This window comes from Puma concolor, chromosome E2 (genome assembly GCF_028749965.1).
Source record: "Puma concolor isolate L17-30 chromosome E2, mPumCon1.1.hap2, whole genome shotgun sequence".
Classification (NCBI taxonomy): Eukaryota; Metazoa; Chordata; class Mammalia; order Carnivora; family Felidae; genus Puma; species Puma concolor.
In genome coordinates this window covers 62,489,053-62,503,929 of record NC_141681.1, presented here as the reverse complement: position 1 = coordinate 62,503,929, position 14,877 = coordinate 62,489,053, and the positions used below count along the sequence as shown (strand labels likewise).

Below are 14,877 nucleotides of genomic sequence, written 5' to 3'. Positions count from 1 at the left end.
TGGTCTTTTTTCCACAACACACGTTTCCTGAGCAGGGGTGCAGGACGGAGCAAAACTGGAAAACACAGGTAGTGCTAAAGCACCGCTCAAGAAAACTGAAAGATTCCCAGGTAAGCATTAAAAATTACGCTGGTTTTAGTGTGATCATTACAACGGAGGAAAGCTCCCGTCACGTGAAGTAAAAGAGCGCAGCAGGAAGTGTGAAGTGACCGCACCCGTGTTGTTTAAACACACAAACTCGGAAAGACCCGAAGAGCAGCGGCTGCCTGCGCGCCACCCGCACTGTTAAGCAGCGGCCCGGCCGGCCTTCCAGCACCGCGGCGTCCGGGAGGGTGGCGCTGGCGGAGGCCGCAGCCACAGGTACACTGCAGCCCGCGTTCGGGAAGCTGAAGCTTCCGTCCCCCTCCCACCGGGTAAACGGGACGACACCGCCCACGTCCCCATAGCCACGCCCCGATCCCCCGGTCCGGACGTGCATCACGAGCCTGGTGCCGGGCCACTACAACTCCCAGGGCCCTTCGCGGTGCACACTTCCGGAGCGGCCATGTTGAAGCTGTGGGTGCGACCCAGGCCCAGATCGGACGGCCGCCCCTTGGCGAGTTGCTGGGCTCTCGGCCTCCTGCACTCTCGTTCCCTCCCCCGCCCCCCTTCGCGACGGCTGACGCACCCTGGGGCGGCGCCGGCGCAGCTGGAACTTCCATATACACCTTCCCGCTCTGCCAGTTTTCACCCTTCGGGCAGGCGCAGGGCGGATGATCGCAGTCGCTTCCCCCTAAGGGAGCGAGCGCCCGGATTCCTTATCCATTTTCGGATCCCCGATTCTACATTCCTCCCCGTTTGCGTAGGATGTTTTTTGTGTTTTTTTTTTCCCTCCCCCTCCAAATTTCCGGATTACAGACCTTGGCTCGTCTATGGTTTCCTCGGTTTACTGGTTTCACAGATCTAACCGGTGTTGGAAATTGCTGGCACGCTCTTCGAGAAGTGAGTCAGCTCGAGGTCAGGAGTCACCAGCGATGGGTGGGGCCGGGCCCGCTGCCCCGGACGGGCCTTGGGCGCTTGGGGTTGCAAAACACGTCCTGGGCCGCGCTTTTAATCTCGGCCATCGCCAGTCACTCCTTTCCTAGTTTTTTTGTTTTGTTTTTTTTTTTAAACAGATTTTTATTAAAAGACTTTTTAAGTAATCCCCACCCAATGTGGGGCTCGAATTCACCACAAGATCAAGAGTCCTAGAATCAAAATCCTAGTCCAAGGGATTTTTTTTTTCCTTGATAAAAATAACTACGTTGATCTCCTATTTCTGACCTCCTCCCCTAAACAAACTTTTCTATTAATTTTATTTGGGGGCTTGCCCTTCCCAACTCATTTATATTTATCCTTGTCTTCAGAATTTAATTACCTTCCTGTTCCCTAGGATTTCTGGGGGTTCATTTTCCCCTCCAGATTGTTGATTTAAAAGCAAAATTCATTTCCTCACTTCCAGTTAGCGTTCTCAGAGCTTCAAACTGCCCTGAGAACAACTCAGGAAGCCAAGGATGACAATTTCCCGGATTCCCAGCAGGGCTGGGCTTGAAAAGTGCCCCAGTTAAGGGATATTAGGAAGCGGGGGGGGGGGGGGGGGGGGGGCGCGGGTAGCGCTCCCTGGCCGCTTCTTGCTGGGCCACAGGCACCATTTTGAGTAATAATCATGCATGACACTTGAAATCTTCATTCTCCACAATGCTTCACAACTTTCTAATTTCTAAAACTTTCGTTTTTTACTACTTGGTTAATCACGCGGATTATTTAGTACTTTATCCCTCAAGAAAATTAACTGTAGGTTCTTTTCATTCTACTCCCATCCACTCTCCATTTCTAATTTTATTTCTCCTTTAGTCTTGGATCATGTGTTTTGTTCCTCCTATCTTTGGGGGACACTAGGGCAATTTCTCAAAATCTTGAATAGAAGGCTCATTAAAATGTTAACTCTTAACCATTTTAAGTTTCACAGCCTGTCTAGGTGTGGATATGGAGAACTCTGCCCATCCTTGTGGTGCTGGGAGCTCAGTGGATCTGCAGCCTGGCTCTCCCTGCAGTAGCAGACGTTCAGGACAACATATATTCCGCAGGGTTATTGTAAAGCTCCTCCTGGGTGCTATGTGGTCAATGAGATGGGCCACAACCTGCAAGCTGATGTGGTAAGTGTCATTCTAGTCACTGCAGTCCTCTGGATCATCCCCCAAGGCCGCTAAGGTAACCTTTCCTGTGCTGTCAGGAAAGTATTCACCTCACTTCACAGAGAAAATGTACTCTTAAGTTTACAGCTGGCAGAGTTGAAACTGGATCTTCAACTCACTGGCGCATAGCTTGGGCTGACTGACCCACTCATCTGTGTGGGGCTGCACAAAATAATCTCTATCAACTGCAGCTCCAAGTACTGGTTTTCTTTTCTTTTTTAAAATATTTATTTATTGGGGCGCCTGGGTGGCTCAGTCGGTTAAGCGGCCGACTTCGGCTCAGGTCATGATCTCACGGTCCGTGAGTTCGGGCCCCGCGTCGGGCTCTGTGCTGACAGCTCGGAGCCTGGAGCCTGTTTCGGATTCTGTGTCTCCCTCTCTCTGACCCTCCCCCGTTCATGTTCTGTCTCTCTGTCTCAAAAATAAATGTAAAAATAAATAAATAAATAAATAAATAAATAAATAAATAAATAAATAAAATATTTATTTGAGAGAGAAAGAGCGAGCTTGAGCAGGGGTAGGGTAGAGAGAGGGAGACAAAGAATCCCAGGCAAGCTCCGATCCCCCAGTGTAGGGCTGGAACTCACAGAACAGATTATGACCCCAGCTGAAATTAAGAGTGGGACTCTTAACCAACTGAACCACCCAGGCACTCACCAAGTACTGGTTTTCAATCTACCACCTGAATGACCGGTGGTGTGTGTGTGTATGTGTAGAATTTTAGCAATTTAGTCCCCTCACTTGCAACTATCTATTTAGTGGGTTGTTATACAAACTCACCCAGCCTCTGGGAAAGGGGCTTAATCCTTCTGGGCCTTAGTTTCCTCTTTCTAAGTGATTAGGTTACATAAAGCCAGGAATAGCATGTAGGAAAGGATGATGGAGGATGTTTTTCTTCCTCCTCTTACAGTTTACTTCCCTGTCTGCTTCTTCCCTTCCAGGGTAAGCCATCTCCCTCAGTGCTTAGAGTTCCACAGTGAACGCTGACTAACCAGGTACACTAGGGCTACCAGTCCACAAATAGAATAATAACTAATAACAATGACCTTTCAAGATCTTGTTGGGGGCAGGGTCAGGAGGAACGCTCACCTCAGCTCCTCTCATCCCTGTGCACACTCCCTTGTTCCTTTTTCTCCTTGTCCAGAATGCCCCCAGCTTTACACCTTTTCTCCTCCTCTCCCCATCACTCTTCATCTCTGCTGGGCCCTCCATGGCATTGCCTTTGAAGTTTGTTTACCCCCATGGACTGCTGAGGATGTCAGCTGGTTCTTGTGCATCAGAAACCCTGAAGCCAGGCCCAGCAGAAGATCTCCCAAAGGTGCTGATGGTCATCTTAACATCAAAGTCTTCGAATAGCAGTGGTTAGTAATGTGAAGACCCCTCAAGACCTAGGCTTTACACACCACAGTCCCAGTAAGCAATAGCATCTATTCTTATACAAAGGAAGTCCATACTGGGAGACTCTAAGAGCCCTGTCCAAAGCCACACTGGGGAACATAGCAGCTGGGATCCAAGCCCTGTTCTTTTATGCCCTTTACACCAAAGGCTATGCTTCCCATAGCCACTATCTTATTTTCCTCATACGTGCCAGAGTGTGCCATACCCCTGCCTGTTAGTCTTTCCCAACATCTTCACCTGATACCCCTTCCTCATCCAGCTCTTAGCTTCTGTGTCCTCTCCTCAGAACTGTCTTCCTGAGCAGTTCTCAACTAGTATTGCCCACCCACGCCTCCTCCCGCTAGCATATTCCATTGTTTCATTTTTCTTCACAGCACTGACTGCTATCTCAAAATATCTGTTTCGTTAATTATCACCTTTCTACCTTTTCTACAGCAGCACTGCCCAATGGAGCTCTCTTTAAGGAAATGTAGATCTACACTGTCCAACATAGTAGCCATTAGCTGCAGCTGACCAATGACCATCTGAAAGATGGCCGTGACTAAGGAACTAAACTGGTTAAGTTCATTTTAGTCTGTTTAAGCTTAATCAGTCACGTGTTAGTGGCTGCTCTGAAATGAATGTAGGCCCATTCATAAGACAGGGGCCTTACCACCATGTTCAATACTGTGACCCATCCCTGTAACAGTTTGTGGCATTTTTGCAGGCGCTCAAGAAATACTGGCTCGACATAGCCTTAAAAAGTGCCTTTTGAGTTTTTTAGCTCTCTGGATTTTCCTGTATTTCTGTCATTTACAGGAAATTTCACTGGCATTTTAATTGTGTCCCACCTTTAAACTATCATGGGAGGATTGCTATTGTTACAAAGTTCCCTTCCACTTGGGAGCCTGAGCAGTAGCTGGGAGTGCAGGCCACCGGGTAAGAGGACACCTGGTTTATACTCCTGCTTCTTTCCCAACCAGCTAGGTCAGAGACTTGCATTTCTGCTTCCAATGTATAATGGCTCCAACACTTCTCTAGAGGCTGGAATGATGGAAGGACTTAAGAAAGGGAATGCATAAACTTAAAATTTTTATAAGCCCTCAAAAGAAGTTATTGCTTCTACTTATTTTATATCCCACTAACTTAATTTTTTTTTCAAATAGAAATGCCTTAATAATTTATTCCTTGGGGCGCCTGGGTGGCGCAGTCGGTTAAGCGTCCGACTTCAGCCAGGTCACGATCTCGCGGTCCGTGAGTTCGAGCCCCGCGTCAGGCTCTGGGCTGACGGCTCAGAGCCTGGAGCCTGTTTCCGATTCTGTGTCTCCCTCTCTCTGCCCCTCCCCCGTTCATGCTCTGTCTCTCTCTGTCCCAAAAATAAATAAAAAAAAAAACGTTAAAAAAAAAAAAAAAATTTATTCCTTAACAATTCCTAATCATTTCAGGGTGCCTGGGTAGCTCAGTCAGGTAAACATTTGACTCTTGATTTCAGCTCACGGTTCATGGGTTCAAGGGCAGAGCCTGCTTGGGATTCTTTCTCTGCCTCTCTCTGCCACTCCCCTCCTCAAAATAAACCCAAAACAAAACAAAACAAAAAAAACAATTCCTAATCATTTAATTCATTCTTAGATCCCATTTCAAAAACCTATTAATATCTTTGTGTTAAATTGGCTATTCCTTGTGTAAGCCAAGGCTATTCATCTCTATTGTTATTTGTCACATTGATGAACTCTTATTTTAACTATTTCAAAGGATTAGTTTAAGGTGGTTAATTGTCATGAGCTATCAATATTTCCTTTTTAATATTTTTCTCATTTTGTGCTTTAGTGACAAAAATGCTGTGTATACCTTGCAGAATCTGTCAACATTCCAGCCTTGTCCTGTAATTGAACTGCTCGTGTTCCATCGAAATGGCCTTTTAACAGGAAGTTGGAAGATACTCACTGCCCAGGTCAGTAATAATAAGTAGCTGGCCACTTTGTTCTGAAAAATTTTTATAAATTATTTTAACATTTTTCCTAGGACGAATTTTGACAACCTTCCACTTTTCCCGAAATCTTTCCATTTTGTTGTTTGTTAATTTCTGGGCATCTAGGCTGTGTCAGGAACTGGTAACACAGCAGGAAGGAGGTAGCAGTTTCCTTCTCAGGAGGCTGTCACAGCCTGTCAGTATCTACATTCAGTGATTACCACCTGACACACATATTTGAACTTGTATGCATATATTTTTTAAAATGAGATTATGTGCATCTGCTTATCTTTATACGTGTTAAAGATACATATTTAAGAAATACACGTATCTTGGAGACTTTCATATCAGTACATGGAGCTGGCTCATGCATTGTTACTGTTGTACAAAGTTCTATAATGAAAATTACATGTGTTGCTGAATATGTGTGTAGTGTTATTTCCCTGTATAAGTTTTTAGCTTGCCTTTGATTTATTCTGTTTAATCAAAGTTGGTTTTGAATTTTTGTCTTTCCAGAAAATTAGTTCCTGGGTTCTTTTTTTCTTCTCCATTTGATTCATTTATTTGTGTTGTATTTATCTTTTCTGTTTCCTTAGGACTTTGAGTCAAATGTGTAGTTCATTTGTTTTCCATATTTAATTAATAGTGAGGGCATTTTCAGGTCTTGAAATTACCCTAGGTATCATATTTGGACACCAGGCAGAACGGTTTCTAGATAGAAGGATCAAGATTACATGGGTCCTAATGAGCAAATACGTGGAGGGTCACAGAATGTATTCTTGAATAAAGGTTTACACAGTGTTACCACACTCTGCTAGGCTGGATTCCTGCCAAAATGTTTTGATAGTCACTCAAGATTCTAAACTCTTGACTCACTCCCTAGGATGTGAGCCTTTCAGAGTTCTTAATAGCACTATATATCTCTCAAGATTGCCCCTTATCATCCCTTACCTACCCTCTTGTCTCAAAGCCTGGCCTTGTGTTCATAGTCTCCTCTTTGAAGACATCCTCTTGTTTTTTTTTTTACAATTTCTTCAATCATTTATTCACTCAACAGTTTCCTGAGCTAGAGATGGGAGTCATTGTCTTAGCAACTGGGGATATATATGGGAAACTGAAATAAAGACACCTGCTCTCTTGTTTAATATTTGTTCTAGGTGTTCAGTCAGATAACAGAACAAGTTGGAAAAGACCTCTTTTTCTGTATTTGTATACATATGTGATCAAAATTTTATTTAGAACTTGCCTTCTGTATGACTTATCTGGTATAAAAATAGGATGAGACATTTCATTTTTATTATTCAGTGTGGTTCTCTCCAGTGTAAGTTTTCTGTTTTGTTGTTCTGTCAAATAAGGTGGGAGCTAAGGCTAATGATTTGCCTGCACGGATTACATTGAGGATCTGCTCTCATAGGAGTCCTCTGATGTTGAATACAATGAGGACTCCTACTGAAGGGCTTCTTGCCAGTGGGTTCTGTGACTCCTGAAGCCTTCCTAAGACCCGATTACATTCTCATGATCCTGAGTAAGAGAGCTGTGCTTGAAAGAAACCTTTTCACACGGTCATAGTCCCTTGGCTTTGGAGTTCTCATAGGTAATTATTTGATCTAAGAACTTTCCCAAATTCATTACAAATGGGTTTTTTTTTTTTTGGCGGGGGGGGCAGGGAATGGGGGTGGTTCCAATATGAGTTTTCTCAAGTCACAGTGAATCAGGCCAGAAGCCTTTCCTGCTAGGATCATATTCCTGGGGTTTCTACCCTGTTTGAGTTCTCATGTCAAAAAATTCATGCACATGAGTTCCTCCATTCAAGGTCTTTGCATGTTAGTCTCCTCCCATGTGAGCCTTAGTTAAAGGCTGAATGAAAACAGGCCTTCTCACATTAAACACATTTTTTCAGTCTTGTTCTTGAATGGATTATCCTTTGTATAAAACAACTGATTTTCTACATCCCCCGTGTCTACTTTATAGCCCATATGAATCCTCTCAGACTACACAAGGGATGAATGAAATCTAGAAGAGGATTTTCTTCTCTTCCTTCCAAAAAACAATCTTCTTGTAGATGTTATTTTTTTCTACTAAAGTTTGCACTGATTTGAGTATTGCTACATTCATATTTGTATGGCTCATCTCTCCTCCTTCATTACTTGTCAAGTCAAAAAAGTTAAATGTCTTGCAGGCTTTCCTATAATCACGATCTTCAATATAGTGTCTTCACCCTATTGCTTATCAATGATTAAATCTAGATTATATCTCAAGTTTTTTTTTTCCCAATTTTTTTTTAATGTTTATTTATTGTTGAGGACAGAGAGACACAGAGCATGAGCATGGGAGGGGCAGAGAGGGGGAGACACAGAATCTGAAGCTGGCCATAGGCTCTGAGCTGTTAGCACAGAGCCCAACCTGGGGCTCGAACTCACAAACTGCGAGATCATGACCTGAACCAAAGTCAGATGTTTAACCTACTGAGCCACCCAGGTGCCCAGATCTCAAGTTTTCTAACCAAACTACACAGAATGGCAATACTTCCTTGAAAGGACACTGAGCAGTGGCTAAAGGTTTGAGTGCCATCAAATATCGTCCATATTCCTGATCTTCACAGCATCTTCCCAAATCAGTGCCTTCTTAAAAACAAATGCCCTGGGGCGCCTGGGTGGCTCAATGGGTTGAGCATCCGACTTCAGCTCAGGTCATGATCTGGTGGTTCGTGAGTTCGAGCCCCACATTGGGCTCTGTGCTGACAGCTCAGAGTCTGGAGCCTGCTTCAGATTCTGTGTCTTGCTCTCTCTCTGCCCCTCCCCTGCTCATGCTCCATCTCTCTCTGTCTCAAAAATAAAAAAAATTTTTTTTTTAATTTAAAACAAAAAAACATTAAAAACAAATGCCCTCTGTCTTAAGCACTTATTACTAAGTTTCCCTTCTGCTTCCACCAATGTCTATGCTGCCATTTTTGCTATCAGGGACAGCTGGATAGCCATACAAAATGAGTTGCCTCAGAAAGGCTGAGCTTTCAACTTAAACTCAGTCCCTTGAGTTAGGGAAAGGCACAGCTACACTAGTGATGGGAGACAGACCACTGCTAGAGATGGTTGTCTCATCCGATGGTAAATAGAACACGCTATTCCAAACATCTAGGATTCCCAAGTCTTTATGCACTGCTGGGACCTCCTTCTCGAGTCCAGAGAGGTGCACTCAGCTGGCTTCACAAACCTGTACTTGGATGTCTCTCAGTCCCTTCTCATTCATACTTATTTAACAGAACCAGTCAAGACATGTGACAATTCCACAAACTCTTGAATCTAGGTGAAAGCTATTAGGGAGTTCTATGTAAACTGTCTAAAAAATTATTTCAACATAAAAAGTAAAACCAGGGGTGTCTGGGTGGCTCAGTTGGTTAAGGTCTGACTTCGGTTCAGGTCATGATCTTGCAATTCGTGAGTTCAAGCCTCTTATGGGGCTCTCTGCTGTCAGCAAAGCCTGCTTTGGATCCTCTGTTCCTCCCTCTCTCTGCCCCTCCCCTGTTTGTGTGCATGTGCTCGCTCGCTCTCTCTCAGAAATAAACATTACGAAAGTAAAACCAAAACCTCTATTTCTACCCTTCAAAAGTTTTTGCCTTTGCCAGATTTCCTCGTATTATTGATTAAAACCAAAAATTCAGGAGTAGTAATTTTTCTTTTTTCTTCTTTTAAAGTTGGATGTTGATATATAGAAAAAGAACATATATGGTAAATGCATACATTACAAAGAATATTCACAGGAAATCCCTGAAGCCTTCACCTACGAGAGATTCTTGGCAGCTTCCTTTCCTTTGGCCATTACTCACCTGGCCCCAATGAATCCACTATGAATGGGGAGAAGCCGATGCCAGCTTCTCCCCAAACCCTCTGCTACTCTCAGGCCAGGTGACCTCACTTCTTCCTTAGGTAGTACTACCACGGTAACCTGCCTTACTTCCATCTGCATCCTATTAAGTTTTTTTCCTAAGCACCTGCAGTGAGCTTGAAAAGCTGTACCACACATCTGCCTGATAAAAACCAAACTACCTTCACAGTGAAGGCCCTGTGTGTTCTGCCAAACCTAACCTGCCTGTCAGTATACCTCAGTTACCTCCTACCAGCCCACTGGGTGACTCCATGTTCCCTGAATGTGCCAAGCTTGTTCCATTTTCATGGTCACCCCAAATGCTGTTTCTGTGCTTGGGAGCTCTCTTCACCACCACTCTTATAGGTGTGTAGAATTCTTTCACTTTGGGGATTGGCTTAAAGCTCACCCCTGCAGTGCCCCTCAAAATACCTCCTCTAGTGTAATTATTCATTGCCCCCACTTTACACTCTTTCCCTTCTCAGTATTTAACCACTACTCATCTTTACAGAGTTATATCTGGGGAACGTGTTTGTAGAGGTCATAATCTATTAGACTACAAAGTCCACAGTATCAGGGATTACTTTAGGTCTTTGGTTTACTACCAAAGTGTTTAGTATACTATATGGAACACAAGAGGAGTTCCACAAGTATTTGTGAGGTGTAAAAGGGGAGGCAGTGGAGGGAAAACAACATGTAAAGGACTCATTGTGACAGAGCAGAGAGGAGTCAGGCACCTGAGGCCTAGTCTGTAATAAAATGTCCTTATAAGCCTCTCTGGACGTGGTCTCTCACTCTGGGTTAATCACCTCAGAATCTCCTGGCACCTGTCAAGCCAACTCTCCCTGAGACGTACAGAACCACAGGTGCCCCAAATCCCTCATGGCAACTAGATTCAGGGAACTACTGGATCATCCAGAAGTACAAGGCTGGAAGGTCTGCCAACACAGGACACGGGATTTGAGCTTCAGGGAGGATGAGACACAGACCTGCCACAATCAGAGCCACAAGATAGGAAGGGACTTTGGGAGGCTAGATCACAGGGAACAGCCAGGGGGAAAAGACACCATGATGGGTGGATACAAAGTGCTTGTGTTGCTGGGGACCTTCCAGGTGACATATAGTTTAGTGACCTGTGCTAATGGATGTTAGAGAGGTTTTCAATGAAGAGGATGAAAAGAATGACTCTATGGAAAAGAAAAACCACTAATACTGAGCCATCAAACTGAGTTCAGAAAAAGGGCTCAGAGATTCGTAGAGATGGCAGTCTATGTTGTGGCAAACAGAAGGACATCACCAAAGATGGGGATCAGGTGCAGATTTCATAGCTGAATACTACCAGAAGCAGGTAGTTCCAATGTCATTTGCATTAGAACACAGAAAACAAAGGGAAGAAGAGAGCATCCAAAGTTTTCTTTACAAAGCTGATAAAGATAATCGGAAGAACAGACCTTCCTAAGATGCTTCAAAAAAAAAAAAAAAAAGAGAAAAAAAAGATAATCGGGGCGCTTGGGTGGCTCAGTCGGTTAAGCAGCCGACTTCAGCTCAGGTCATGATCTCACGGTCAGTGAGTTCGAGCCCCACATTGGGCTCTGTGCTGACAGCTCAGAGCCTAGAGCCTGGAGCCTGTTTCAGATTCTGTGTCTCCCTCTCTCTGACTCTCCCCCGTTCATGCTCTGTCTCTCTCTGTCTCAAAAATAAATAAACGTTAAAAAAAAAATTTTTTTTTAAAAGATAATAAACACAAAAAAGAAATCCACCCACCTCCTGAACCTAATTATGAATATGGATCTGTCTGTGGATGCCAGCAGCTCTTACAAGGGCACTTCTACATTTATTATGTCACTGTGTTAACTGTTCAAAGGAGAAAATCACTATGATCACCTTGGCATGACTATTAGGGAAAACGGGCTATTACTGATTTTCATTTATTAGAAAGGGCTAGATGACTATTGCTTTGTCCAGATAAAACTGACTTGAATCAAAGCAGAGTCCAGCATCATGCTTGTCAAGACCCAGAAACTTTCCCATTTAGGTCACTCACTCTTCACACTCTCAACTTAAGTGTTTTGGAAGTACCAGCTGTGACAAAGGTCATTATGTAACTGGGCAAGACTAAAACAATACTAATACGATTGCCTCCTCCTTTATACTTGCTGGTAAAATGACTGTACTGAGAAAATTGAGGCTCTAGTAAGACTGTTATAACTAATAAGAGAACTTAACAGCATGACAGGTTCATCTGGACCAACTACGCAAGACTGCAGAGGATTAACCTGAGCAGATTAACAGCAACCACTACAGTGGAAGCCCAACAGCACTCAGAAGGCCTGACATAGCACAGTGAAGCGAGATCCCTCTTTGTACACTTGCGCCAAAACTCGACTAGACCAATTCTGCATCAAGGAATTCTAAATGCAAGCATGCTAACAGGATTTTCTTAATGAACCCCTGACAAACTGATGTCAAGCACTCATCTTGCAAACCAGGTGGGTGAAAATAGTTCATAGTTTGTTTTTTTTTGTTTGTTTGTTTGTTTGTTTTTTAGAAATAATGAGAGGAACTATCATTTATCCAAGTTATAAAACTACCATTTGTACAGCAGTATGTGTACTCAGACTAAGATCAACGAAGCAGAAGGGACCAAGACCAAAGCCTATGCCCAATAAGTACCATGGAAATTTAGTCTGTAATAAGGACGGTGTTTCCAATAAGCAGAAGAATCTAGTCAAAATTTGTTGAAAGAACATATGCTCCATACCATATACACAAAGAAACTCCAGATAAGTGCAACAATCAGACAAAAACAAACAAACAAAAAACCCTGAAATACAAGAAAGTATTTATGAAATCTGCCTATCTATGAATGAGATAGGAATAAAAACAGATCTGAAAGGAAAAATACCTAAATTATATAACTTCTTTATGAAAACTAAATTTAAAGGTAGAAGATAAATGGGGGCGCCTGGGTGGCTCAGTCAGTTAGGCATCCGACTTCAGCTCAGGTCATGATCTCACGGTTCGTGAGTTCAAGCCCCACATTGATCTCCCTGCTGACAGCTCAGAGCCTGGAACCTGCTTTGGATTCTGTGTCTGCCTCTCTCTCTGCCCCTCCTCCACTTGTGCTCTCTCAAAAATAAATAAATATTAAAAAAAATTAAAGGTAGAAGATAAATAAATGTTGGTCTGGGATATTTGTAGTATCAATACCCATAATTAATACAGAGTTCCCAGAAAGAAGAAAAAAAAAGGGGAAAGTATATAAACTCACCAAAGTACAAATGGTCCATAAACATAAAAATATGTGTAAGCTTCATGAGGGAAATGTCAACAAACTAAACATAGTATCAGATCTGCCAACCTTAAAAAGATCATTAAAAATCACTGGCAATGAAGGGGAAAAAGCTTTCATGTAATTGAGCAGCTATATGTATTTTTCAGAGAGCAATCTGTTGCTACCAGATTTTTAGCTTCTATCTTGGTTGATTCTAAAATTCTATTTTAAGAAATCCTACCTGCAAAAACAAAAACAAAAAACACCCCAACTTGAATATGCAACAACAAAAAATATGCAATAATGTTTTCTGCAACAACCTGAAAGACTATCAAGAGGAAACATCAAATGTGGACTACATAGCAGCTGTTAAAATGGATACAACAGGCCTGTTTGTATCCAGTAGAACACTCCCAAGTCATAAACATATTCATATACACACATGAAAACATCTGTAAAAAAAAGTCTGGCCAGATGCACCAGTTACTGGTGATCACATGAAGGAAGAGTAGTAGAGCAGAGGAGCCCCTAACAGTCAACTGGCCACTGGTAACAAATTCTCATTAAACCAAGTAGTATGCCCCTGACTCAGACCAGAGGAAGAAACAGTCTGATTCAGCATGTATGAGCTAGTCATCACAGCACCCCATCTGGGGGTTTCCCCTGTCACCTTGTTTTCTAGGACACCAGTCCCTGACTAACCAGCCCATTCCCTGCCAGGACTCCCATGGGCCTGGGTCTCACCTGAAAAGGTGTCTTGAGGAATTCCTCTCTCCACCGACCAGAGCGCTTCCTCCTCCTCTAACTGAGATACCACATCTGGCTTGGAAAGCTGATGTTCTGCCCAAGGGAAAAGAGACAGGGCTTGGGGGTCTGTGTTCAGGAGAAAATGCATTCCTCCTGTGGCACATGCTGTCCCTGAATTCTTCCCTGCAAGGGCATGACTTCTGGTCTACAGCAGTGATGATAATGCAATCCATCCCCTTTGTCAGTTACTTGCCTTCCTGGACTCCCTTGCCAATAAAAGTGGCAGTGGGACCCCAGTTCTGGCCAGCAAGACACAAAGAGAAATCTGTCAGCTGGAGACGTTAGGGCCTTTTTTTTTCCTTGCTAAATAATGGCAGGTGTGAGAAGAGAACTAGCCAGGACTGCCCCCTTCACTTTCTTTCTGCCCTGAACATGGATATGATGTTGGGTGCCTCAGCCATGCAGACACATAAGCGTGGAAAAGTTCACACTAAGCACAGGGAAATGGAAGGGATCAGTCTTCAATGATACTTCTGATCTGTTGGGACACTGACCCCACATCCTCCGGAATTGTTACAAAAATGAACATCTACTACTGTAGCTGGAAACATTCCTGATAGACCTACCTCCCTAGCAACTCAAGGCCTCTGAGGGATGGACTAGGCAGCTTTAGAAGTCATGTGAAGATGCCCTTTCCCTACAGGTACAAAGTAAAGCCCTCTCCCTCAGACTCCAGGACCTTGACAATTGCACTCTGATCCCTGCAGCCTAAGCCAAAGCAGACACACACTTCAGAGGCACCACATTCGTGCTGCAAAGCGCAGATCTTTATTGACATGGAGGCCATCCTTACCCACTGAGACCAGGTTCCTGTAGTTCTCCAACATCACCTCCCTGTACAGGGACTTCTTTTCGAGGTCCAGCAGTCCCCATTCGTCTGAAGTAAAACCCAAGGTCACATCTTCAAAGGTCACTGGTTCCTAAAACCCACAGGTTTCTGTTCAGCCAGGGTCTGTCATCACCCACGCTGACAGGAAGGGACAGGCTGACCCAGCACATGAGGGCACAGTCTACAAGATGACCTGAAAGCATTCCCGACGTCTCGTGTGTTTCTGCGTTTGTCTGAAATTGAGCAAACCCAAGCTTGGCCCTATTCAGGTCACAGCAGGGAGGACATGTGAAGCCAGAGAGTTCTTTGTTCGCTGAAGATCTCCCATTTTTTATTAACTTGGACATTCCAGTACTAGTATTAGCGTCTATGCGTCTTATTAGGGAATTCTGCGAGCTGAATCATCACACCCAAGCCTTCAGCTCCCGTCCATCGCCTAGGCTGCTTCTACTTCCTTCACTGGTCAAGGATCCATCCTCCTCTATCGTTTTTTTCCTAGTGATAGAGCTCTCATCCCCTCCAGCTTTGATGCCAAAATGGCTACTGA

General features: G+C 43.8%; 1 protein-coding gene and 2 long non-coding RNA genes across 14 annotated transcripts in view; 2 read left to right on the top strand and 1 right to left on the bottom strand.

The window, feature by feature from the left end:
- Positions 1 to 14,877, bottom strand: part of ZNF274 (zinc finger protein 274) — a 33,289-nt gene that overhangs the window by 16,990 nt on the left and 1,422 nt on the right. For 4 of the 6 annotated variants that reach the window (XM_086688465.1, XM_086688464.1, XM_025914893.2 and 1 more), the window contains exons 3-4: positions 14,295 to 14,421; positions 13,439 to 13,534 (exon numbers count right to left, since the gene is read on the bottom strand). In XM_086688465.1, the coding sequence (XP_086544591.1) occupies positions 13,439 to 13,534; positions 14,295 to 14,421 (223 nt within the window). Of the gene's footprint in view, positions 1 to 13,438; positions 13,535 to 14,294; positions 14,564 to 14,877 lie in introns of all 6 variants that reach the window. The other 2 variants (XM_086688467.1, XM_086688468.1) reach the window with 1 other exon arrangement.
- On the top strand, positions 858 to 2,664 carry LOC147573922 (uncharacterized). Of its 2 annotated transcripts, none has more exons than XR_015244495.1 (2): positions 858 to 996; positions 1,980 to 2,664. It is a non-coding gene; the product is annotated as an uncharacterized LOC147573922 (long non-coding RNA). The 2 variants fall into 2 exon arrangements; XR_015244496.1 differs by having other exon boundaries at positions 885 to 981.
- On the top strand, positions 2,666 to 12,599 carry LOC147573921 (uncharacterized). 6 transcript variants are annotated; one of them, XR_015244485.1, is made up of 4 exons: positions 2,666 to 4,168; positions 5,446 to 5,541; positions 5,686 to 7,153; positions 11,649 to 12,599. It is a non-coding gene; the product is annotated as an uncharacterized LOC147573921 (long non-coding RNA). The 6 variants fall into 6 exon arrangements; XR_015244489.1 differs by having other exon boundaries at positions 2,667 to 3,208; positions 3,358 to 4,168; positions 5,446 to 7,153; XR_015244487.1 differs by having other exon boundaries at positions 2,670 to 4,168; positions 6,915 to 7,153.